The sequence below is a fragment of the Planococcus citri genome, chromosome 3, assembly GCF_950023065.1.
Source record: "Planococcus citri chromosome 3, ihPlaCitr1.1, whole genome shotgun sequence".
In the NCBI taxonomy this organism is placed as follows: domain Eukaryota; kingdom Metazoa; phylum Arthropoda; class Insecta; order Hemiptera; family Pseudococcidae; genus Planococcus; species Planococcus citri.
The window spans coordinates 19,049,201-19,076,443 of NC_088679.1; the positions used below are offsets into that span (position 1 = coordinate 19,049,201).

Sequence of the window (27,243 nt, forward strand, 5' to 3'; positions counted from 1 at the left end):
TATTCAGTATTTACATTCGCAATTCGATTCATGTTGTGATTTAGGCATTTAATAATGTAATTCTTAACTCCAACGGTCGGTGGAGTACGTGGATTGGAAATTGGACAGTGGATTGTGGACTGATTGATTATTTAAAAATTGATTTAACAATGTAATTGATGGTAATTTGTTTTTTTTACACGGAAAAGCCTCCTGATATGTTTATTTTTATCAAAAACTGATGGGAGAAGTAGTTCCTTTTTCCAATCTTTTTTCGCCTTTTTGTATGGAAAAAGTCAGTGGAAATGGGAAATTTTTTTAATTTTTTGTTTAAAAAAATACTCGTAGGTATAATGATTCACAACTTATCATCGTCCATCACCTGAAGAACTGCATCACACTCAAAGTAAGCCATAGCCCCATAGGTACATAGTTAGGTACATTGGAAGGGTGGTAATATTCTGGTATTGAAAACGTGATTAATGTGCTGCTCGGTAACGCTAAACCCTTTTCAAAATCATTATCCGATAATATACTCTAAGATTGGAAGAGGAATTGCCGTCGGATCGCGGGATAGACCGAGAGAGTCACCAGTAAACGAGAGAGTCACCAGTAAACGAGCGACGTGGCCACGAAATAAATCACCTACCTATAACATTTCCAAATCGAGGAATTCTCGACTGCTTTTTATCTTTTAACGAAATACTCGTACTAAAAAGCAGGGGTGTCTGTCGGAAAAATACTAATGATAAAAAATGGTCATTTACGTGAGCCATGAGCCTCGCCAGCTACAGTGTCCAAATCACCGCCTTATTTTTTCTCTCTTATTGCTCGTGTCAGTTCTCAGTTGCTCTTTATCGGATGTGAGAACTGAAAACGTAGGTTTAGATGAATGAAGATCGAGGTGAGGGGTGGTGGGGAGTGGACGAGTTGAAATACGTTGTTTTTTTTCTTACCTTAATGGTTATTTTTTTATGGATATTTGATTTTTTTCTGGTGTGTAAGTATGAAAGATTGACGTGATAAGTAAGTGTATTGAGAAAAGAAGGTGGGTCATCGGTTGGTTGGTGCTCTGAACAGGTGGTCTTTTTTCTGGTGTACTTGGAAGTGAATTATCGGAGATGAGGAGGTATCTCAACCGACCATAGACACAGTCCTATAATATTCATAACCATTAAAAAATGTACCCAGCTTTTCAACTTTTCTCTATTTTTTTTTTTTTTTTTAATTTGATGGAGTTCAGCAAAAAATACTAAGTATCTCCTGACGAGAGTGTTCAAAATTTGAAAATGGAAATTAGTGGGAAAAAAATTATTATTTTGGCACTTTGATTTTAAAATGCATATGTAATTGAAAAAAAAATCTTGTAAAGATTTTGAAAATATTCAATTTTTTGATTCAAATTTTATTCTGCGCTTGCATCATTGATATTCGCCAAAAATAACCCCTTTTTGAATATTGAAAAAATTTTTGCTTTTTAGAAAAATGGCGGAAATTTATCGTTTTTTACAGAAAATTCCATACTTAATGCTCCAACTGTTCTCACAAAATAGACCTTTTTCATTTTTTTTTTCAAAAATTGTCAAAAAATCCTGCCATTTGCTAAAACTGTTTAAGTCTTGCTTTTTGCCAAAATTCGTCAAAAATTACTCACTTTTTTCAAAAATTGGCTAAATTTTTGATTTTGATACTTTTCAACGCTAAAAGTTTTTGTTTTTTTAAATGAAAAATTCTACAATCATTTCATTTCCAAAAATTGTCAAAAAGTCTCGCTTTTTTGGAAAAAATTGCAAAATATTCATTTTTTAAATTTATTGTCAAGAAGTCCTGTTTTTTTGCTAAAATTGTAAATGTTTCGTGTTTTGCCAAAAATTGCCAAAATTTTCGATTTTTAAAGATTTTGCAAAAATTTGTCGTTTTTGTGTGTAAAAATCCAAAATTTCTCACTTTTTTCCTCAAAATTGTCCAACTTTCGCTTTTTTGGAAAAATTTTCGAAATACAAAGTGTCATTTTTTTGAACGATTTTTAAGAAGTCTTGCTTTTTGCTAAAATTGTCAAAAATCGAAAATAATTCTAATTTTTTTAAAGAAATGGCTAACATTTGACGTTATTGATCTCGAAAAATGCCATGTCTTATTTTTTCATTTCCATAAATTGTCGAAAAGTCTCACTTTTTTGGAGAAAATCTGGAAATAATGTCATTTTTGGCAAATGATTACCAAAAAGTCTTGCTTTTTGCTAAAATTGCCAATGTTTTATTTTTTGCCAAAAAACGTCAAAAATTCTCGGTTTTTTCAAAAATTTTCAAAATTGTCAATTTTTGAAGAAATGGCCATCATTTGTTGCTTAGAGTAAAATTCCAAATTTTCTCACTTCTTTCTCAAAATTTGCCCAAAAGTATTGCTTTTTTGAAAAAAATTGCTAATAGCGTCATTTTTTGCAAAAAAAAAAGGCTTACTTTTTGCTAAAAATGTCAATGTTTTGTTTTTTTGCCAAAAATCTTCAAAAATTCTGAGGTTTTTCAAAAACTGCCAAAATTTTTGATTTTTGAAAAAATGTCCAACATTATTTGTCGTTTTTTTCAGCGTGTCCACTCATTTCTGGAAATGATTTTCCCTGACTTGTCCAGGTTTTCCAGACCAATTTTTCCATTTTTCCAGACCATTTTTTTCAATTTTTTATGCTTACCCCATACTTTGGTTTAAAAAAAAAAAATTTGGGGGGGGGTGTATTTTTTTTTTATAAGCTTCTCTTCGAACTGGATACTTCTTCGGATATAAAAAACAGCTCAACATTGATTATTAACTTTTTTAATTAAAAATAAATAAATAAAATTAATAAATGAATAAAACATGCCTCAAGTTTGGTCAATTGATTACAATATTCATAATAACTTTTGAAAATGTTTCTTTTCTTTTATGGTTTTTTGGAGGCATCAAAATGTGAAATTTGTTCATCTTAAAATTGAGAAACAAATTAGCCCGAGCGAAGCTAGAACTTTTGAAAATTTTCATTTCTAGATGCCTAAAAACGAGGTTTTTTTAAATGAGAAGAGTTTATTTTTTGATTTTTCAAATTTTAATATTGGAATGATGTTTTTTTGAAGGAAGTTAGAGAACAAGGTCGAGCGAAGCGTGGGCGAAAGCTTTTGAAAATTTGCATTTCGAAAGGTATAAAAACGAGGTTTTTTTATGTGAGAACGAGTAGGTTTTTTTTGCGTTTTAAAATTTTAGAATTTGAATAATGCTTTTTTAAAGGAAGTTGATTTTGAAAAGAAAACAGAACAGGCCCAAGTGAGGGCGCGGGCGTAAGCTCTTGTAAAGTATTTCGAGATGCATAAAAACGATGTTTTTTTTCGTGAGTTCATTTCTTGGCTTTGAAACTTTGATTTTTACTGTCTAGAAATGTTCATCTGGCCGATTAAAAAGAAAAGAAAACAAGCCTGAGCGAAGCGAGGGCGAAAGCTTTTGAAAATTTGTGGTTCGAGAAGTAAAAAATAATGTTTTCCTTTCATAACAGGTCCTTATCTGAAATTTTCAATTGATCGTTTTTTCAAAATTCCAGGGATTTTGCGTGAAAATTACGAAATTCCCTGACTTTTCCAGACCGACCAAATTCCCTGACTTTTCCAGGTTTTCCAGGCTTGTGGACACCCTGTTTTTACATACAAAAAATTCCAAAATGTCTCATTTCATTTCCCCAAAATTGTCCAGAAGTCTCGTTTGTTTTTTTTGTTTTTGTTTTTTGTTTTTTTTTTTGCAAATGATTGTCAAAAGGTCCTGTTTTTTGCTAAAATTGCCAATGTCTTGCTTTTTACCAAAAATTGACAAAAATTCTCGCTTTTCAGCAAAATTGCTGCGAAGTTTTACTCTTTTTTTTCCAAAAATTACAAACAGCGTTACCAAGGTTCTGATTTTTTTGATTATTTTTTTCCACATAAAATGTTTTGCTCTGGTTTGGTCACTTTTTTGTTCAATAACGTTCCTTTTTTTTTCTTAAAAAAAGGGGGTATCGAGTCTTGCAATTTACATTTTATGAAAAAAGCTTGGTTTCGTTCAAATCGAAGACTGTCAATTCAAAAGGGTCTCATGTTAGTTATTGGATGAGTAGATTTCATTAAAAAAGTTTGACCAAAATCGAACCCCGAATCAAATTAGTGAAGCATGATCCCATCTCTTCCCTTTGACCACGCTTCATTATAAACCTAATACCTCAAAAATCGTTAATAAAAACTTTTTTTTCTTCACCGTACGTATCCATGGATCCAGATACTCATATATCTACTTACGAAACTTATAAATATTCAAAACTATTAAATCTAATCGTTTTATCCCTTCGGCCTGCGGGTCAAAATACCTACGTTATAGTTTACACCTGTTTAATTTCCATTATCGAACGCAGACCATTAGTTAAATAGTCGGTCATAAAAATCCAACCTCTTAACAGAAGATAAAATAAAGCCAAAGGTACATACTACATAGGTAATATGCGAATGGTTCGAGCATATTATAGTAGGATCTATTACGGTTATAGAATAAAACTATACCTACTAAAAAATGATACGCTTTTTGAAAATCGCCGGGTATCATAATCGTAAAATGATAATAATCTAGTCTCTATACATACGTATAAAGGAAGGAAGACCAGAGATATAATTCAGCCTATTCGAAAAGGTTGCCGATTGGTATCTGCGTCGATTTCGGCGGTTCTGGCTCAAGTCGTTTCAGATTTTTAGTACGGCGAATATTTCGAAGGAGAGAAAAAAATGATGATAATTTTAATCTAGTATACGACGAACGAATGGGAAAAAAATTAAAAACAAGCCTATAAATTCACACTTGTTTATTATACGACTGTGTCCTGCACCACTTAATGTACTCTTGAAATTCTCAACAATTATAACTAAATCGATCTCGTAGATGGCGAAAGAATATCATTTCATTTTTTTCTCACACTTCTGCTCTTCTCCTCTGTCCTTTCACGAGCATAACTCTATTCGACGTTATAAAAAATAAAAGATGCCGAGTCGAGAACTGGATTTTGAAAAATAAAATCGATGACGATCGAAACCATAATTACGTTAACTTATCGTCGCTCTATCTGGTTTATAAGCTCGTTTAAAAGAGTTTCCTCTCTTCTTCTCCAGCCCTGTCTACTTTTGGTCTTTTTTCTTAACACCATAGACACATCTCATACACATGTGTTTGTATCAAACTGGACAGAGATTACGTAGTACATATATCTCTGATGAGTACTTGTTTTTTTTTGTTTTTTTTTTTTTGAAAGATCCTCAAGTTGGATAAAAATGTACACGGTTTGGGGAAATCTTCTTGTAGGTGGGTTCAAAATAGTCCTAAACTCATATTAGGTAGTTAAACAGACAGAGAAATATGTGTGAGGGCGAGAGTGAGAGAAAGGGAAAAACCTAAAAATGAACTGGTCTTATGCAGGATGCGCACACCTGCTTTGGTTCACGTTTTTTTTTTCTCATCTTCTCTTCGAAACCGGCTCATAAAACAATACGGCACGCCACACCTTATCTTCGCGTTTAGGGTCAAGTTTCCTAAAAATATACTTTAACGCACGCGTTACTCTTGTATTATTCCTGTCTGCCCTCTCTGGATCCCCTCCCCCACTCCCCAGTCCCCCTTTCGATCTTCGTGTGCCAGTCGTCATCGTGCCGGCTTGCGCGCGGTTTTTCAACTTCGTGACTTAGAATTAATTTATTGTGAAAATTCTGTTATTTTTTTTCTTCGTTTTTGTTGTTGTTAGATGTACCTATGGTAGTTAGATAGGGTAAAGTAATACCTTAGTATACCAGAAACCAGTTTTACGAGATTTGGTAAGTTACATACGCGAGCCAGAGCCGCCGACGACCGATTAATTGAAAATTTTCTTCGCTTGTGGGAGGATTGGGTTACACGTGTGCGGATTTGGATATAGTAGGTACGAATTAATCGGCGAATGCGACACATACCTACTTGTAGAAAGGTGGCAATGGCAACTGAACTGATGTTGTAGGAGGATCGAGGTTGGTACTTGAATAAATGGCAATTAGCGTTGATTCGATGGGACTTTATAGTATGTGCGGACGATTAACTCTGGAAATACGATAGTCTGGTCTGGAAGCTTGTGATGTTCGCGTGATTATTTTCGTTTTGTGAAATTTGGTAAACTGGACTATATAAGTACGTACCTAAACGGTAGACTGCTGAATTAATCGGTTGTTGTAGGAGGGAGAGGAAGAGAAGAAGATGAAATAAGGAAGGTGATAAATGAACTGGAAAATTGGTCGTTTGTTTGGAATAATAATTTATAATATTCGTAGTGGGTTATTTTTTCTTCTGGTCGAATCACAGAGGCAGGAAGAATCGAATTATTTGGGCTGTGTAACAATTAGTGAAACGTGGAGTAGTTTTCTTTAGGATAGGGTTGCTTTGATAGGGGGAATGGTGAAAAAAGAAAATACCGAGGAATTTCGACCAAATTCAGTGGAGAATTTAATTTTGTTTGAGTTGAAAGTTGCTTAGAAAATTGTTTAGCTCTGGAAATGCCCCAGGAGCTGGAGGGGAGAAATGGGTCCTCAAAGCAGAGTTATCGAGGGGAGCAAAGGGGCAGTTTGCCCCTGGCCTACGTTTTCTGTAGGGCCCGGCAAAAGAACAGTTCTTTTTCAAAATTGAAATTTCTAAAGAAAAAAAGTCATTCAACGTCAAAGTTTTGAAGTGAAAAAAAAAAGTTCTCGCATTAAAAATATCGTTTTTCGGCCTCTTGAAATACAAATTTTCAAAAGCTTTCACCCTCGCTTGGGCCTGTTCTCTTTTCTTTTCAAAATTGACATCCTAAAAAAAAAAACTTTCTAGTTCTAAAATTTCGAAAATCAAAAATTCAGTCCTTGTTTCTTGTTTTAAAATTGAAAAAATTCACATTTTGGGCTCCTGGGTCATTCCACGTCAATTGGACCAAGAAGTGGTAGGGGGGTTCGGCGATTTTTTTGAAATTTTTCCTGTGGAAAGACCTTCCGAAGAGATGACCAATGGCGCAAATCACAGCCCTTTAGCTCATTTTTAAAGGCAGCCAGGGGGTGTCAAAGTTTTCAGTGATCCTAAAATATCATCCATTTCAGCAGTGGATTACTCGATAACCGCGATACCTACTAAAATGGAACTTTTTCTCATAGTTAGGAGTTTTGAAAGGCTTTTTGGTGATATCATAAAAATCAGTGTTGCCACTTTTTTCGAAAAAAAAAATTAGCTCAAAAAGTTTCAAAACGTAGTTTTCATATCGTTCCGACGCTCAAAAATTCGGAAAAAAATATATTATGCACAACTTTTCATGCTGAACAACATATTAAAAAATTAGGATGGTAACATGTTGCAAAGCCGATTTTAAAAAATTCAAAGTTTGCGAAAAAAATTGCGATTTTTTGATTTCAGACATGAAAAGTTTTTATAGGTGACGTTGACCCATTTTACCCCTATTTTTACGTATCTGTCGAAAAAGTTACAAAAACCCTTTCACTCGGTGAAATGAACTCCTAAAAAAAATCAAAATTCGAAAAATTCAAAAAATGAACGAATTTTTATTTTTTGTTGTGAGTGTGATTTTTATCAACTTTTTCATGAAATACGTCAGAAAGAGGTCAAAATAAGACAACTGAATAAATTTAAACTTTTTTTGATGATTGAAATTGAAAATTGAATTTTTTCGAATTTAGGTTTTTATGTGAGGAGTTTATTTCACCGAGTGAACGTAAAACTAGGGGTCAAATGGGTCCATTTCACCTATAACAACTTTTTTTCATGTTTGAAATCAAAAAATTGAACTTTTTCGCAATCTTTGAATTTTTATCGTCTAAACCTTAATGAAAGTTCAGATTCTGTGTCGATCTATGCTGGTGTCGTCAAAATCAAAGATCACTTTTAGGATTCCTTTGAGCTGTTGAAAATGTAAAAATCGCTTATTTTCGAATGATTTTGTGTTTTGAAAATTTTTTCTTCACAATTATTTCGCATTAATTATGCCAAAAAAACGAAAGACATCATATTTAAAACCGGGGAAATATTTTGGAACGCAGTGGTGTTTTAATATTCTTTATTGCCAATTTAAAAAAATCAAAAAAATTTCAAAAGTTTTTGGCTATTTTTCTCGAATTTTTGAAATTGGCGGTGACGATCAAAAAAATTGGCACCACTGCATTCCAAAATATTTCCCATGTTGTAAAAATGTTAGACTATCTTTCGATATTTTGGATTAATTAATACGAATCATTTTGAAATGAAAATCATTTTTTTGCCATTAATTGCCAAAAATTTGTATCTTTTGCTAAAATTGCAATTCTTGCTTTCTTCCAAAAATTTCTCAAAATTCTCGGTTTTTTGCAAAAAATTCCAAAGTTTTCATTTTTTTGAAAAAATGTTGAAAAACTACAAAGTGTTGCTTTGTGCTAAAAATTGACTTAAATCACTTGCTTTTTAGAAAAATTGCTAGCATAAAGTTCATTTTTTTTTTACAGAAACAAAAAGTTTCAAAAGTTACGCTCTTTTGGCAAAAATTACAAAAAATTATTTCTTTATCAACCTTTTCGCTTCATTTTTGCTGAAAATTCACAAAAACACTAAACTTACTTTTTGCAAAATTTCTAAAAAAAATTCACTTTTTTCCAAAATTAATCCAAAAGTCTCGTTCTCTTATTGAAACTAAATTTTCAAAATGTTTCGCTGTTTTTGCAGAAAATGCTCGCAAAAAATATCATTTTTTTTTACCAAATTATCAAAAAGTTCCTTTTTTTGCTAAAATTGTCAAAATTTTATTCTTTGACAAAAATCTCACCTTTTTCAAGAATTTCCTCGCTTGAAATTCTCAAAAAGTATCACTAGTTCCCTAGTATCACTTATTGGGAATAATTTCAAAAGGGCCTGCTTTTTGTTAAAACTTTCAAAATCTCGATTTTTGCCAAAAATCGTCAGAAATTCTGTCGCTTCTTCAAAAATTGACAAATAAGAATTTTTTCTTTTTAGAAAAATGGCAATTTGTTGTTTTTTAGTAAAAAATTCCAAAATGCCCCTTTTTTTGTAATTGACCATTCTGTTTTTTTTTTTTTAAATTACATGAATCACTCACTTTTTCAAAAAATTTCTGATGAATCTGACTTTTTCCCCAAAAGTCATCCAAACGTCTCGTTTTTTTTTTTTTTTTTTGAAACGAAAGTTGTAAAAAGTTTTGTTTTTTTGGTAAAAATTGCTAAAAATTATCAGAATATTTTTTTACCAATAATTACCAAGTCGTACATTTTTTGCTTTTCAACAAAAATATCAGATTTTCTTCATGAAATCAAATCACAGGCAAATCGTCAAACATCGAAATACCGTTCCGAAATTGTCTGAATATATTGCTAAAGTGAGAAATCATTCGGCATCAAAGTCAGGGATGGAAAGCTGGTCGAAAGCTAAAAGCTGAAAGCCGAAAGTCGACGATTTTTGGGGTTTTTGAAAGCCAAAATATATCCAAAGCTTTAAGATTGAAAAGCCAAGAGCTGGCCAAAAGCTTAGCTGAAGTTTTACAAATTTTTTAGAAGCTAAAAAAAGCTAAAGCAAAAGTTTTATCTTTCGGCTTTTCATCCCCAATTAAAGTACCTACTTGTCATCCAATGTATTCAATCAATCTGCAAAATCTGAAAAAACGTCATCTTGAAATTAGATAAGTTGAATTTTGAAAAATATGAACCATAAATTATAAAATAGCTAAAAAATCAGTTTAAGATTGAAGTCAAAAATGTTGAAAAAATGGAAAAAAGCTGCAATACTGTAAAAGTAAGCAGAACAGCTTGATTTAAGATTCGTTTTTCGGATTCGCCCAGTTTCGTCCGTTACTTAACCGGACTCGACAGAGTATTTTTCTCTCCAGATCAGACCGTTGAATGATTATGATTTTTAACAAATGATCAAATGATCTGTACATCAAATAGGTATATTTAGCTATTTACTAAGTATGACTTTGAATTTTATTATAATGATCAACACATACATAGTAAATTCAGTAACAGGAAGAAAGAAAGATAGGTACCTAGACCTACGTAGAGAGAGGAAGAGAGTGAAAAAAAGGGTGAAATATGCGAAGGGGTTAAAAAAAATCCCTGGTGCACCTGAGTCGCCGGTACCATTGAATACAAATTGAAAATCATAATCGTATAATCGTAGTAAAGGGTTAAAAAGGAACAAAAAAATTTAACCCGTTCTGTCATTGACTAGGAGAAAAATGATCTGCCATATAGCTATAACCGAGTTTAAAATATTTTCTAAATTGTATTGAATTTTAATAAAAATGACTCGAAGATGAGTCGACAAAATTACGCAAGTCGGAAAAGAATTACGCGAACACGAAACAATACTTCGGTATACCTATGATTTAACATTACTTGGCAGGGGTGCAAAGTGTTATTATAAAGGTAGTACCTGCGGACCTGCAGTGCAGTCTGCACATGCTGAGTATGTAGGTTAAAGGTGCGTAGGTAGCCTAAGTATCTCACCGTTAGAATCCAACAACCCGGCAAAGGTATGAGGTATTATATTGCGCGAAAAAATATCCGTAATTTAATTTTATCGAATATTTTCCTATATTATGTAGGTACTCTGTAGGTAAAGGTGTATGCTGCGAGTACAATGCAAAGCCGCGACCGTGATCCGAGGTGTTTATACAAAGGAGTCGGTTAGAATCAAAAGAAAAGGATTATAGGTGAGATTGTCGATACATCGAATATATACGTAGGTACGATATTAAGGCCAAGGATACACCTCAGCCTGGATCTAGGATCTGGATTCGGATTTCACATCATCTTTTCTTCGTGATTTCTAGACAGATGGTCTTTACGCAAGGGTTTCTTTTTCTCTTTTTTTTTTCAACGAGAGAAATTTCGTCTTTTGGGGGTTAGCACCGTTAATCCTACATAAGAGGGTTTTTTCTTCCAAGAAGGTGGAATTTCCCCAGATACCGAAGGATTTTTGGTATAAATAAACGAGAATTGGGTGTGTGGAAGATGATAGCGAGAAAGGATTCTTAACTCGATCGATGCAGGTTTCCCTTTTTTTTTTCATTTTTTTACTGAAATTCGAATCACGATATATATAAGGACCTGGTGTTACTTGTATCTGTTTCGTGTTTTTTTTTAATCTTCGGCTTTTTTCAAAAAGAATTTACTTACAGTTGCAGGCATCGGTATTCGGTATAGATCTGAAATCCGGATGGAGTTTTGGAAACCGTTTAGTTCGCGAAATTTTTCTGAATGTCGATGAAACAGGTGCAAGGGCGAAAGAAAAATGGATTTTTATGATCTTAGAACTGATGAAATCAAGTCTCATGGTTTTACCTTAGTTGAATCAGTTTTTCATTTTCTAGATGATTTTGATGGCAATTTCCGAAATGGAAACAATTTTTGAGCAGTTTTTAGAATTACCTAGCTCGAGCGTTGTAGGTATGTATTTTTGATTAATTTTCAGCAGCTCTGCAAAAAAAAGTGAAAAATGGCGTTTTTTGAAAAAAAATCAGTGAAATGACATCGACCTTTTTCTTTTTTTTATTTTCTTGTTGGGGCTTTTTAAATACCTATTTGTAGAAAATCATTCAAAATGTTTAATTTATGGTCATATAATCATTTTTTTTCGAGGAAAAACCTCCTTCGTCCCTCCCCCTTTGATTATATATACCTACCTAGTACTCAATATAATCAAAGCCCGGCTCCCTCTTGCACAATAATTTTGTTCTTTTTGAGTGATGCTATTTCATGCAAAGTGATGGTTTCTTAGTTCTGGAAACTCTGGTCGAATTGTCATGAAATCACCCATTATTAAAGAGGAATGCAATTTTAGCAATTCCAGTCCCCTTCGCTGTTTTGTGTGCAGGGCTCGTGCTCAATCCCCCCTCCCCCCCCCCAAAAAATCAACATTCAGTAACCAAAAAAGCTTAAAAAAAAAAAAAAAAAAAAAAGTAACCAGAAAAGTGACAAAACGTGAGCCAAAATTATGTACATAAAAAAACAGAATATTACGAGTTGATTTTCAATTTTAAAAAGTTGTTGAACTATATTGTACTTATTTTGAAACTTTTTGATGAATAATCGAAATTTTTGTGACAACTTTTGACAACATCAAAGTAAGAATTTTTGAAATTTCTGGCCAAAAAAAACGACAAAATAATAGTACATGCATAAAACGAGACTGATTGTTTTAACAAAAGAAATGAGTTTTTGAAAATTTCTGGCAAAAAAGCAATAATTTTGAACATTTTTTCAAAAAAATCAGACTTTGGAATTTTTTTGCAAAAGAACGGCCATTTTTTTTAGAAATTTTGTTCAAAAGCGAGGGTTTTTTACAATTTTTAGCAATGAGTTAGACTTGGACGATTTTTGCAAAAACCAGGACTTGTAGGAAATTATTGACGAAAAATGTGATACTTTTTGACAATTTTTGGCAAATTCCTAACTTAAGCAAAAATTTGTCAATTTTAGAAAAAATGAGCATTTTTTTGGGAATTATTGGCAAAAAAAATCACATTTTATAGCAATTTTAGTAATTTTTTTTTTTTGTAATTTTTGGCGGTTTTAGGTACAAAAACGAGACTTAAATTTCTAAAAAGCTAGAATTTTTCGACAATGAGCAAAACTTTTGAACAATTTGTAAAAAACAAAGCAAACGTTGATTTTTTTCTTCTATTTTCTTAATATTTTATATTTTGCTTGTGTTTTGTCGTTGCATACAAATATATTATTTTACATTCAAGATTGAAAAAAATCGTTCATTTGTTTCTATTTTTTTCAAGAATGACAAATTTCATGTTTTTGAAAAAATCCTAAAAGAATTTTTTAAAAAAAGTTTTATTTGTATTTACTTGTATTTACTTATAAACAATATACTATTAGTAGCTACCTATATTTTTATAAGACATGATGGTCAAGTATCGAACAAATTCGTGATAAGGTGTTGATTTTCAATAGATTTTGGACAATTTCAAATTTATCCATTGACGTATAGTTGAAATGTTTCCCGGGCGAAGGAAAATTTAGATTTTCAGGTATGAGAAAATCACAATTTTGGATGATTTTCTGAAAATTCTTCATGTTATACACAATTTAATATTTCATAAAAACCGCTTGAGTGAAAATTTTCCTTAAAAAAAAAAAAAAATTCTGACAGCAAAAGAACATTTTTTTATACGTTTTGAATCAACATTTTCATCTGCTTGGGGAGAGCAATTGCGACCCCGTTCACTCTCCCCTAAGTCTTCCGTTGTAAACATTCTAGGACAGTTTTCAATTAATTTTGACAATTTCTGAATAGTTTTGTGACAATTATTTCAATTTTTGATAGATTTTGAGCAGAAAATTTGAATCTATTTTTGATTGGTTATTTTGGTACACTATTTTGTAAACAAACTTAGTGGTAATTTTAAATCGATTTTCACGTAATTTTTCTGATTATTTTGTATTTTGAATTTGAATTTTTTTTAAAGTGCCTAATTTTGGAAAAAGTTGGTGTTTTGATTATTGATCTTTTTTTTTTTTTGGTAATTTTGATTTGTTTTTGTGCAATTTCGAATCGTTCGAAACAATTTTGAGTGATATTTTTCCGAATTTTCAAGTGATGGTGGATCGATTTTTTGAAAATGTTTGAAATTCTTATAATTAATGTGTTCTTGAAAAGTACAAATGGCTTTGTAATTTTTTCATTGCATTAATTTTTGAATAATTTTGAGTTGATTTTCACAATGTACCTCAATTCAATTTATTTTATTCTTGTTCTGAGGATTCCCAAAAATGTAAGTACCTATACCTACATTATGTGGATTTTGTAATGCTGCATACTTACAATGAAATTGTAAAAACTCATCAAAATCGCCCCCTCCCCCCTCCTTAATAAAAAGAGCAATAAGCGAGAAAATTGCCAAGTTTCGTGCTATTTTTCCCTTTTTATCATCAAACTTTGAGATTTTTCATTAATTTTCTTATTCCTTCATAATTTTGGATTTTTTTTAGTTTTTTTTTGGGAGGGGGTGTGGGTTTTTCATATTAGATATATTGAGGGCTTTGAAACTTCTGAACGAAAACCAGCTATTGCTACCTCGTTTTCTTCCTTCCATTACATATGAAAATAGAAATATTGTGAACTATGATTTCGAATTCATAAAATATGAACTATTAATTTAGTCAATTTATCGTTTTTTTTTTTTTTGGTCAACAGGTACCTCGTCTCAAGAAATCAGCCACGATGAATTCCTCCACAATCGACTCAACCAGCCTGGAACCAAATCCAGAGCCACCACTTCGAACCACCAAAATGAAAAAAAAAGGCAATCATACAGACAGACGATAAAACACATCCGCAATCATCCATCTCTCCAGAGTCCAAAACGTTGAAAAACTCTAACCAAACCACTTGAAAAATAAAAAAAATGCAGCAAAGATGCGTCTGAAGTACATACCTACACATAGAAGGCGATCTAGAGAGACTATAGGAACTCGGACAAGGGACGAAAACTCCTCCAGAGACCGAAAAATACAGATACATAATCAGCTCAGCTGGCCCCGTAAGTCATCTCTCATCTCTTTTTAGTATACGTCAAATATTTCTCAAAACTAAATAAACAAGGGTAAATAGATAGATAAATAAAATAAATCATAGATATATTATCTCGAATCATCGCACAGCGTAGACTGAAATAGTCTACTTGGTACCTCTACCTTCCCACGTATTAGCCAGAAAGAGAACCAGACCAATGCACATAGTACATATATGAGTTAGATCTGCATCTGTATATTTAGTGAGTGAGAGGAAACCGATGAGCACTGTAGAAGGAAGAAGCTACCAAAGATGTGAGGTGGCTACCAGCACCATCGTAATACTCGTAACTATCTCTTATATGTATTATGTGATGTGTGTTTATAAAATATACCTAATACTCGGACACCTTTAAATCTTCGTAGGTCGCCACCGTTTGATGATTACATTTCGCGATAAGACTATATCAAAGGTTCTGTTGTTCTGTGTGTACAGAACCCTTAACTATTTTGATGTGGAGCTAAGCCAAGCCAAGCCAAGCCAAGTTGAGAGATACCTGTTTTTTTTTCCTCTGACTCGTATATGTAAGGAAGGTACTTTTTACATATGTTGATGGTAAAATAAACAATCGTATAGTGGCGCTGGCGCTTTAAATAAAGATTAAATAGGTTCCCCCTTCTACGAAAAAAACTTATTGGGCATAGTGTTGTAATATTTATTTAAAATCATTTTTGACCTATGGCTAAACCGTAGGGATGATAATTTGGGTGTTGATAGAAAAAATATAAATATAAATAGTACCTAAAGGCCTACAAACGTTAAGGTACCTACCTATTCGTGGCGCTATCGAAATATGGTACCTTATAATGCCTGTATAAAAATATAAGGTATTGGTTGAATGAAAGAAAGAAAGAGGAAGAAGGAGAGTAAAAAAATCAATAAAAATACGATACGTTATTTATTATGTTTACTAACATTGTGATAAGCGAATAATCAATGTATTGCTGGGTATCGCATCGATTATGCAAATAGCCTCAACTATACCTACCTACCTTTTTTTTTCTTTTTCTTTACGCCTTGCTCGGGCTATATAGCGAGCTATTTGCATAAATAAGTATTCTACCGATTCGAGGAGAGACCATTAAGGAAGCAGGTTAGCGCCCAAAAATGGTAGTTCTCTTTGGCCCCCTTTGATTCGGTTGTGTGGATCGTATTAAAAAGCAATCATCTCTCGGTGTAGCCAAAACAAATACTGCACATTGGTAAGGTAGGTATAGATGAACGTAGCAATGATGTCGATAGAAATAGTCGAGTTAATTTACATACGTATACCTATAAATGTATAGAATAGATTCGGCGTGTGATGATTTATGATCTTTGGATGAGGATGGATGCTACAGCAATATAAGTATAAGGTTACGTACACACACAGGTCTCTTTTCGGTAGTGTAGTTTGAATAGCTATAAGGTTCGGTGCGCCTATGGCCGTATGGATGGCGAAGCAGCGAACAATGTATTAATTATTTTAGACTCGGGTATCTCACATTCGGTGGTGATCTTGGGCTCAGAGGCTCCGGCTCGTGTGAAATGTAAATATGTATACATAAAGGCAACCCGAAACCGAATCGAGTCGCGAGCCTAAGAACAGCTACAACAGCTAGAACTAATGACGTGGCAACACGAGACAATATTCCCAAAGACAGATTTCATTTATATGCAAATCGAGTCGCTATGTTTGTAAAATTAAAAGCTATGTAGCGTGTGTTTTGATTGGTGTAGCAGGCGAGACGATAATGATCTTAGTGTATAATGATTTCCACGTGCTATAATAATATAAACTGCTCAATGGCGCACTGCTCTGCTCGCTTGGTCGCGAGGTATATAGTATACCTTTACTCTTTAGTGTAAACCTGTAACCTATGATCGTTTAGAAATAATTATCCGCTGGCTATTCTACGACGACTACGGATATGGAAATTGTAGGTATTTTTTCGACGTGATGTGGCGTTTGTTTGTTTTTTCATAATATAGTCAACGTCCTGTCTTGGGCTCGTCTTCTACTTTATATAGGTATACAAAATAGGTACATATATCTGAGTGAGGGAAAACTCAAATATGTTCCTGGCTGATGTCGAGTAAAATTTACTCCCCAGGTGTCAGATGTGATGCCTTTTAACCCTTCTGTCAGCCAGGTAAATAAGTTGACGAGTATAATGGTACCGAATAAATCAATGTACCTTTGAATTTGCTCGGCTTGGTAAAAAAAAAGTGTACGAGGGTACCTAATAATCGAATTATAAAATATGTACGACGAGTTAATGAAACATTCGTGACTTAACGCCTTTGATTTAATGGGTTGGTACAGCTTCATTGCCCCGAAGCTTCCTGAAGGAAGGACTGAAATACAGGGGCTAAAGGTGGAATTTTTGGAGCTGCACAAATTGAAGATTTTTACCCTTCTTTCTTCCTCTACCCCTCTCTCCAAATTAAGAAAGGAAATTTTCATTTGATTCAAAAAACATTTCATTAAGAAAGTTTGTCCATTTGGTTAGATTTCTTCGGATTATTATAGATCCAGGAGTGATGAAGTGATGTGTCGTGGGGTGGAGGGGGACTGAAATTTTCCCATCTGTTTACCCTATAGACCTCCATCCCTCCTCCAGTATTTTTCATGCCAATTAGTCAGATGTGATTCAAAGAGATTTTAGAAAGGGGAGTTGGGTTGGAGACAAAAATAATGAAGGATTTTAAATGTTCAAAAACGATTAGACTATAATCCATACACGAAAAAGTGCTCTAGAAGTCAATTTTGTATTTTTTTTTCGGGGACTAAAAAAATGCGCTGCCAAAATGAAGGTACTACCTGTCCCATTCAGAAAAGTGCAATTTTGAAATTTTTTCCCCGCACAACGAGGGGGTGGACCCTCAAAAAGGTGATTTTGGGGACATGGTCGGGACCAAAAAAACTCGAAATATTCGAGGGAAAAGATACTTACAAGAAAATATGAAAATTGGAACAAAAATGAAAGATAAAAAAAATTAGATGAAATGAGAAAAAACAGAAAAAATAGAAAAACGAGAAAAGATATAAACAATCAAAAATGGAACAATAATGAATGATAGATACAAAAAATACAAACAAAAAATACGTGATGAAATGAAAAAAAAAATAAAATAAAATAAGAACGAGAAAAAAATGCAAACGTTCAAATAAGAAAATTGGAACAAAAATGAAAGACGAAAAAAAATATAAGTGAAAAGAAATCAGATCAAATGAGAAAAAAAATACAAACAAGAAAAATGGAACAACAATGAAAGATACAATAAATGTAGGTTAGTAAATGAAAAAAAATGTGATGAAATGAGTGAAAACAGAAAAATGAGAAAAACAAGAAAAAAACAAATACAAAAAAAAATGGAACAAAAATGAAAGATATCTACAAAAAATACAAACAAAAAAAGAAAATTGGAACAAAAATGAAAGATGAAAAAATTATAAATGATAAGAAATCGGATGAAATGAGAAAAAAATGAAAAATAAAGAAATACAAACAAGAAAAATGGAACAACAATGAAAGGTACAAAAAAAGTAAATGAAAAAAATGAGATGAATAGAGTAAAAACAGAAAGAAAAATAGATATGAAAATCGAGAAAAAAATACTCTGATTACATGTGTTTTCAAATCCATGTTCCAACATAGTCCTTAAAGGGGAGGGGAGAGGGTGGAGATTGAATGAAAAATTTTGAAGCAAAAATATTCCCAAGCAACGAATATGAAAATGTTTCTGATTGCGTACACATAAAGCCTCAGTATCGACCTGTAATGTGCAAAGTTTGTTTAATATCATCGTTATATTCAGTTTAGGGAGCAAAACTCCACCGCGGGGGGTCAGAATTAAAAAACATTGCGATTTTTCAGTTCAGCGCGAAATTTTATACCATTTTGATGGGTCGCATCGATATTATCGAATACACAATGCATTATTTAATTCTGGGGGTCGGGGAGTGGTAACAAGCCTATTAGTGCTCATAAAATCGCGTTGTGATCGTATTTTTTCGCCGTTTTGGCGCAGTTGGGCTTCAAATAGCCCTGGCTAAAAAACGTCCAAGAATCGTTCGGTCCCCAGCCATATCCTGGACATAAGAGCCATTTTACCATCAAAAATGGCCAAAAATGCATAAAAATCGCATTCAAAGTGCCATAGAATGCAGTTGTGCAGGGTTTCACGGAAAAAATTACATATTTGGCATCGGGAGAAGTCCCCCAACACAACCCCGTCGAGTTTTTTTGGTCCCGACCATGTCCCCAAAATCACCTTTTTGAGGGTCCACCCCCTCGTTGTGCGGGGAAAAAATTTCAAAATTGCACTTTTCTGAATGGGGCTGGTAGTACCTTCATTTTGGCAGCGCATTTTTTTGGTCCCCGAAAAAAAAATACAAAATTGACTTCTAGAGCACTTTCTCATGTAGATATGGATTATAGTCTAGATGCTTTCATACTCGACAAAAAATTTAAATCGTTTTATTGCTAGATTGATACTGAAATCCAAAATCCAAAATTCGCACTTTTTCGTGTTTTTTTTTTTTAGCCTTTTGGCGTTTGAAAATCAAATTCAAAAAGAGAACAGAACATTAGTGAGGGCGAAAGCTTCAGAAAATTTACGATTTGTGAGGTACAAGAAAATCATTTTCAATATAAGAAGTCTCAATGCCAAAATTTTGTGCTTTTTGGTATTTTTGAATGAACTTTCGCACCTTTTTCGATCATTTTGCACTTTTTCGCATCGATTCCACCATTGATTTGGTTACTTATGTTTCTTAATTTCTGAAGTCAATTTTTCATTCTTGGAAATTTTTTGAAAAATTGAAAAGTAGAATTGAAATCTGCCCGAGCAAAAGCTTTTGAAAAAATTGATTATTCAAAAAGTAAAATATCTTGTGCAAAAAATTGATTTTCATAGCTTCAACATTTAAAAAGTTCAACAATAGTTATCAGGAAGTTATAATATTTTCAAATATAGGAATAAAGGCCCGAGCAAAACGAGGGCAAAAACTTTCGAAAATGAATCATTTTTCAAAGCTAAAAACTACATTATTTTTGATGTGAAAAGTCAATTTTCCAACCCTACTGCTTTGGTAAGAGAAATGAAAAGGAAAACTATCTGGCCCGAGCAAAGTGAGAGCGAAAGCTTTGAAAAATTGGTAATTTGTAATTGTAACGTAAAACAACATCATTTCTTGAATTTTTGATGATGTATGAAGTTAGTTTTCATGGCCATAGCATTTTCAATTTTTAGGAAATTATAATACCTATTATTAAAAATATGAATGAGGCCCGAGGGAAACGAGGCAAAAGCTTTTGAAAATTCACAATTCTTCATTTTTTTTCAGGAAATAATTTTTATAGTATTTTCAAAAACAACCAATCTTGGCAAAGATTAGAAATTATTGTTTCTGAATTTTCGACAAAAAATATGACATTTTTTGATATTTCAGCAGAAGTTAGGGCTTTCTGGCAGTTTTGAATGAAATGTAAGTGGAGACCCCCCCCCTTTTTTTTTGGAAAATTTCAAGTGAAACATCATTTTTTTTATGTAAGAAATCCATTTTTCTATTCTCTAATTTTGGTCGGAGAAAGGAAAACGAAATTGATGTGGTCCGAGCGAAAACTTTTGAAAATTTATAATTCAAGAAGTAAAAACTTATGGTTTTGTGGCGATTCTTTGATTTTCCCTGCTTACACAATTTCTTCCCAACTTTCCGAATTCCGAACAATTTCCGACTCACTCACTTTCCACCAAAAATGTCCAACTGTTTGCCAAAAATTTTCTGTCAGGGGGGGGAGGGGTGTTGGGTGTTTGGCACGTCTCTGATTATAGAATTCTTGAAGATTATTCTCCAGAAAATGAGAATATCATGTTTGCTTGAGAGAGAATTTCTGAAAAAAATAGTTCAAAAAGCTGAAATTTTTGAATGCTCTATCAAGGGAACTATTTGATTGTGGAATCTCTGACTATGGAACGAAACTCGAAGGTTGGATAGGTTGAAAAGGACATCAAAAAAATCCTAATTTTCAATTTTTAGCTTCTGAAGTTGATTTCTCAAGTTTTGATGTACCTATTTTAGGAGTTTTTGTTTTCCAGGCAATGCTGCTTTAATGCAGGATCGGTAAATAAAAAATTATATAATTATGTGCATTTCAATAGCTAAAATTTTGACCGACAGGTATGTGTTTGATACAAATCCGGAATTCCCTTCAAAAAACAAATTTTTTATCTGCTTTACAATAAATTATAAAAAATCTGTTGTTTGCCAAAACTGCAATAATCCGTTGTTCCACTTTTTTTTTTTTTAAATTCCCGATTAACAAAATATTTTTTTTTCTTTTAGAATTAGAATTTTTTTAATTTTAAATTTCTTTAAAAACATATAAAAACTTTCATCTCGACTGGAATTCTAATTAGAAAACGTCTTTTTTTTTTTATGTTCTGATCGTGCAAAAAAAACAGGTAAAAAGTCAAGGTTTCATCCTAGAAGAAGAATAAATTTTCCCATTTGTTTTATCCATCTACGACTATGACATTGCATTGGGTAGATCATGTGGAAGAGATAAAAATTATATCTGGGTACACTATACACAAAAAAAACAACACAAAAAGCGAAATATTTCTCCTAAAACCCTAAAAACTCAACCGAACACAATATTTTTGAACATAAAATATCTAAGTTGGGTCTACATTCAAACCAAACTCAAAATCAATTCTATTTGCATCTCTGCTTTGTTCATCTTTCCATAAACTATAATAACAAAATGTACGTATTGCCAAGAAAGTAGATAAATTGTTTTTTTTAAAATCATTTTTAATCAATAAATTTTCAAAACATGAGACTTTTTTGGAACTACACAGAAATTTTTTGAGCTGCACGTTGTAGTGGTCTCTGATCGCGTAAAATGAACAAACCGATAAACGAGAAATGAGTTCTATTTACAACTATAATCATTGTTAGAATAATTATTATTCAACGTGAATACATATAAAATGGAAGACACATATGGAATTGTAGACTGATGTATAATTAATAAAGCTTCGTATTGACAAATTACAATGACTAGTTGGGACGAAGTGGCTACATTCTGTCCACGGTTTTAATCCAAAGCTGCAATTATTGGTAACTTGAAATTCTCATCCGGAGGATCTGTAAGACAGAAAAAAAAATGAAATTAATTCACTGATTAGAATAAATTTATATTCCAAGTTTTTAGAGTTCAATAAAAAAAAATCTAACGAATGAAATTGGGAGATTTTTTCACTCCAAAATCAGTGAACAGATTCTGTTTTTGTAGTAAAAAATTTGCGCTCTTTACAAAATTTATTCAAGACGAAATTTTTAAATGTATTTTCAAACAAAATTGGAATGAATAAAATTCATGATTCTTAAAGAAGGAAAAAATCATTTTGTTGATGGGAAGTTTCAAAAAAAAAAAAAAAAAAAAAAAAAAAAGTGGAAAAAACCGAACTATTGAACTATTGCAATTTTGGCAAAAAAAAGAGCAGGATTTGTTGGAAATTTTGGCAAAATAACTGGACCTTTGACAGGAAAACTTTTTTCAAATATTTTAATGGAAGGGAGAGGGCGAGTTATCCATCTCAACATTAATTTAAATTTAGACTTGGAGAAAACTAAATTTCGATGAATGAAAAACAGGACATTTTTGAGCAAAAAGTCTCTAGCCTTTTTTTTTTTTTTTTTTTCTTTTAGAAATTTTGGAAATAAAGCAGGATAAAATACCCTGGAACATAATAAATATGATTCATCTCTTCTCAAGTTCTTATGAAAAGAAATGATTTAATTATTGCTCTATAGGTGTTCATTTTTTTTTCGAATTTGAATTTAATTTTGCGTCAAGTTTTTGAATTTTTAAATTTACAGAGTGAGTAATATTGAAAGATGGGTAAAAACTTCAGTCATCTTTGTTCTAATTAAAATTTTCTCAAATGCAATTCACCTTCCCCTTCATTATTTCATTTGTGTTTAGAACAGAAATGTAAATTTTCTCCCCTGAAGCAAGGCGAAGGTTGAAAATAACTGCGAGAGCATTTTCAATTAAACAAAAATATCCAAGTACATACAAATATAAAAAATTTCTCATTTTGGCATTTTCATGAAATAAAATTAGGAATACGAAATACAACATTCAACGAATAGATGATAAATTTGTAGTCATTTATTACATTTTTCGTTCGTATTGTCATGAGTATTTTAGCTTCTTGCCAGTAATTGGGATCAATTTGTTTTGAACGTAGATGAAACTTGAAAAATGACCATTTTTAAATTTTATTATTACGCATTTGAAACCAATACGATAGAAAACAGCATTACTCATGTAAAAATTACACTTCATTATTGCTGTTTATACAAAACGATTACACTAGAATTTTGAAGTCCATAAAAAGTTTATTGAAAAAAAAAATACTCGAGAAAAGAAAACGCAATTTACTTCGCTTCAATATTCAATGTTTCTTACTTTTGAAGGAATAAAATGCCTATTTCTGTAATTTAATTTTCGATTCTTCAAGGAGCTAAGTGTTCGTATACCCAACCAGCTTCAGCGGAATGTACCATTACTTCATCGGGCTTTTCATCCGGTAATGGTTTTCGAAAAACGATTCTGTCGTGTAATCGATTGCTTTGCCCTTGCCAAAACTCGATTTTCTTCGGTGTGATTAAATATCCACCCCTAAAACAGAGAAAAGTTCACGTGAATATTCAAAGAACTAATTATTGAAAATATCTATTTTTGATGTTTTTTTCTACGGTTTAAAATATTTTTGATACGTTGAGTTGAAGAGAAGGAGTGTACGAAAAGCATTGAAAAAATTTATTTTGAAAAAAATTCTATTTATTATTTCTTAATTGTTTTATTTTCTCAGAAGCAAAGGGCATATTTTCTACGAATCGTAAGTTATCACATCGAAATTTTCCTCTTCTAAAGTATCAATTTCCGAATGAGTCGTAGAAATATTCTGCAAAATTAACTCATTATTAAATTAATACCTCTAATACCTAATCAAGTTCATCAATCAATTAATCTTTTTTTTCTTTTTTTAAGTTCCCATGATGGGAAAAGTAATTTGTAATCGTGTGTTTTTGTTTTTTGTATTGATGATTTTTTTAAAAAAAATAGAACTTTAGATTTTGAAAAAATATGACAAATTCTTTACGAAACTCATGAAAACGGAATTGAGAAAAATGAAATCGCGAATTTTACGTACGAACGAGCGATAAAATATAGTTCCCAAGTCACACAGTCTAATGTTTTTTTCAAGTTTTCATTTTTGTTCGTTCTTATTTCTGAACAAACTATTCGTCATATTAAATTTTAATTACCAATTACTCGGTCTCGGAATCTCTTTATTTTCATATTTTTTCGTAAGTTCTTCGTTAATATCTTCTAAAACTTGTCGATTAGCCACAACGCTGCTTTGTTTACTGACACAAGCTCCAATTTGGCTATCACGAGGTCGACTGTGAAAATAATCGTCAGATTCTGCCGGTGGAATTTTACTGACACTTCCTTCGATTCGAACCTAAAATTAGGAAAATAAAATGAGCTGAAATAAAGTATTTCAAATTTGAGAGTCAATACCATATTGAGAATGAACATTTCAAAGCTTACTGATTTCTTCAACGATTCCCAATAAAATACTACAGCTACGTTCGGGTTTTCAGTCTGTAATGTTGAACATTGATAATATTATTCGTTCGTGAAAATTAGATATTTAGTCGAGTATATTCTTATTATAAATATTTAGACGATGTTAATAATCTCTATTGTTATTTCATTTCAGAAATACGTACCATTTCTTTGCCTTTTCTGCTGTCAGAGTTGGTGAAAAAAACGAATCCGTCTGTACCGAAGGATTTCAACAGAACGAAACGAGCTGATGGAAATCCATCTCTGGAAAAAAGGTATCTCTTATCATCTACAACGAATAATAAAATGAGCACAATTTTATCAATCTATCGTAATATCGTATGTATATTTTCTAGACTGTGAGAAAATAATAATTATTCGTCAAGATGACAGTGTTTGATCGTACGAATTCTAAATCTATGTCTTCGAATCCGTGACCGGTGAATTATTCTGGGATTATGAAGATTACCATTGTAAGTATGAAGTGTACTACACGTTGATACGATTCTGTTGTAATTAATTATTACTTATTACGTTAAATAGATGAATTTATTACTTCGTAGCTGTAGCCAAACACATTGCATTCGGTTCGGAAATTTCTTTACATTGTTTCGCCAACTCGAACCATGTTTTAAACCATTTAATTGGATCTTTTTCTATCTGTTCTTCTTTGATTACTTGCGGTTTGGAAAGGTACGGACATCTCATGGCTAATATTGAAAATAAACGAGATATTGAAAAGGATTATAGAGTAAAAAGATTTTAAAAATATTCGGATTTATGTTACTTACACGATATATCGTATTTTGTTTCAGAACCATCGCCTTTGGATTCGTATAACAATGCCATGTTGATAGAGAACCTCCTGCAATCAGTTTATAATTAATTAACGTGCATCGTTTTAAATCCTGATTTATATTCGGTGGTAAGTGTAAGAAATATCTAACAAGAAGTATGTACACTTCATAAGTCTATTATCAAGTCTTCACGACGTAGTGATAAGAAAATATCAACATCGTGAATGGAGCAGAGAGACTAAAAAAACACTTCGGTACGTCTTAATTTTGCGGAGGAGAAATATTCGTTTCGTTGATACCTACCTACGTTGAAATTCCTTTCTTCGAATAAAATTGATAGCTTCACATTGCCCTCCTCGTGTTTAATTTATTTTTTAATTAAATCGACGTTCGAGAAATTAAGTAATCTGATGTTGAAATGATATTTCATTATGAAAGGTCCAATGTCCAATCAAAATATAAAAAATAGGTACATTGAATACTGATTACAGCATCCATCAGTGATCAGATCCTTGACTCAAGCCACTCAAAAGTTCATTTCGGTTTATTTTTTTGCACTGTATAGTGATTTTATTGTTGATATTGTGATTTGAAAAATTCATCGAGATGTTCAGTCATTCGAACCGTAGATTTTTCGTTTTTTTAACGATGGTTATGGCAGTTACTCGAAATTTTTACTCGGTGAATACTGCTCAAACTGAACCTCCGATTGAAATCGTTGACGCTGAAGAAGTCCAAGAAATCACCGATGCTCCTACTCCTGCTGCTGAAACTTCAGCCAGGGTCACCGTTGGTGCTGCCTCGACCGATGCCCCTGTCCCCATTGAGAGTTATTATTGCCAAAATTCGATCGATATTACTACTGTGGCATTATTTGAGAAAAATGTGCTCAATAGTACGAAACCTATCATCGTTCAGTTCTGGGGAGAGTTAGTATTCTTCCAATAATTGCTCAGTATGTGGTATAGAGTGATAGAATCGCGGAGTTTAATTAATTAATGCTCCTGTTTGTACCTAATTGTAGATCTAGCGATCCTTGTAAAATCATGACCGCTCGAATTGGAAAAGCGATCGACGATAAAGGAGGTAAAATTAAACTAGCCAGAGTCAATATAGATGATCATAAGAAAATCGCATCGATAGCTGGAGTAAGGAATTCATTTCACTTATGACTTATGACATGACAATAATTATTTTTTTTCATTTTTCTGATTTGTTCGATTTATTCTTAATGATGGGTTATTGCTTTTTCTAATTCGATAGGTTAAAACTGTCCCTATCATAGTTGCTTACCGAGGAGGCGAAGTCATCGAAACATTGCATGGAATAAAAGACGAAAGTGATTTGAAAATATTTGTTGGAAAATTTATCGTGGATTGATCGAGCAAAGTTTTAGGTTTGTTGGAAAATGTTCTCCCGGTGGAAGGATGGTGTTGGTTTATTATTCGAATTTCGAAGACTATCGCCTTATTTAAGAAGAAGAATTTTTGTAAATTTTATTTATTAAGGGTTCAATTCTTTTGTTAATGTAGGTACATTTTTTCACAATATTTCTAAATCCATTTCCATTTTAAATTCCTCGTCCTTTTTCATTTTTTATGCCTATATGTTTTTGTTCCATTCTTGATTGAGAATTTTTATTTGCTTGTGTTTTTTAATTTTTTTTTCCATAAACGAAAATGTTTCTCTCCGCAAGAACTAGACGTACGTTTTCGGTGTTATTTAGTCAATCGATTCAAGCTGAGTTGAGCTGAGCGCATGCGCCAGGATATTGCGAATAATAACTGATAAGCGTTTAATTTAATAAATCTTTTCAGTTTTCAATTCTAATGAAAATTAATTTTAATTTTTAATTTAATAAATTTTTAACATGCGCATGAAACTCATAAAATGAAGAAGATATGCTGTAGATAGTTGTACTCGTATCTCGTACGAGTACTTTCAAATATTTACACAAGTTTACGAAGCTAAAAGAGAACTAAGCGGTGTGATGATAACTATCGCATTAAAAAACAAAGAAAGCTAATTGATGATTTAATGTAATTACCTCTTCTTGGGATATCTCATAAATGAACTACCAACACCAACATAATGCTCAAGTCTTACATTTTTTAAGTAAAAAATTGATTTTAATGTTGGAATAAACTTCACCGACGAACCAACGATCATGTTTTATTATCACGTTGGTGTTGACTGTTGATTCTTCGGCGTTGTCGTAAATA

General features: G+C 32.3%; 2 protein-coding genes and 1 long non-coding RNA gene across 3 annotated transcripts in view; 2 read left to right on the forward strand and 1 right to left on the reverse strand.

The window, feature by feature from the left end:
* Positions 1-14,560, forward strand: part of LOC135838331 (uncharacterized) — a 120,200-nt gene extending 105,640 nt beyond the window's left edge. The window contains exon 7 of the long non-coding RNA XR_010557387.1: positions 14,209-14,560. This is a non-coding gene — a long non-coding RNA (uncharacterized LOC135838331). The remainder of the gene's footprint in view (positions 1-14,208) is intronic.
* A 6,934-nt stretch (positions 14,561-21,494) lies between these two features.
* Positions 21,495-27,222, reverse strand: LOC135839747 (pyridoxine/pyridoxamine 5'-phosphate oxidase-like). Its single transcript, XM_065355921.1, has 8 exons — positions 27,069-27,222; positions 25,016-25,089; positions 24,781-24,934; positions 24,389-24,488; positions 24,207-24,260; positions 23,918-24,117; positions 23,055-23,267; positions 21,495-21,724 (listed from the first exon to the last, which is right to left on the reverse strand). The coding sequence occupies exons 1-7, from the start codon at positions 27,188-27,190 to the stop codon at positions 23,102-23,104; spliced, it is 870 nt and encodes a 289-aa protein (XP_065211993.1). The 5' UTR covers positions 27,191-27,222; the 3' UTR covers positions 21,495-21,724; positions 23,055-23,101.
* Positions 25,493-26,896, forward strand: LOC135839748 (thioredoxin-like). Its single transcript, XM_065355922.1, has 3 exons — positions 25,493-25,950; positions 26,046-26,169; positions 26,285-26,896. The coding sequence occupies exons 1-3, from the start codon at positions 25,628-25,630 to the stop codon at positions 26,399-26,401; spliced, it is 564 nt and encodes a 187-aa protein (XP_065211994.1). The 5' UTR covers positions 25,493-25,627; the 3' UTR covers positions 26,402-26,896.
* Positions 27,223-27,243: the final 21 nt, after the last annotated feature.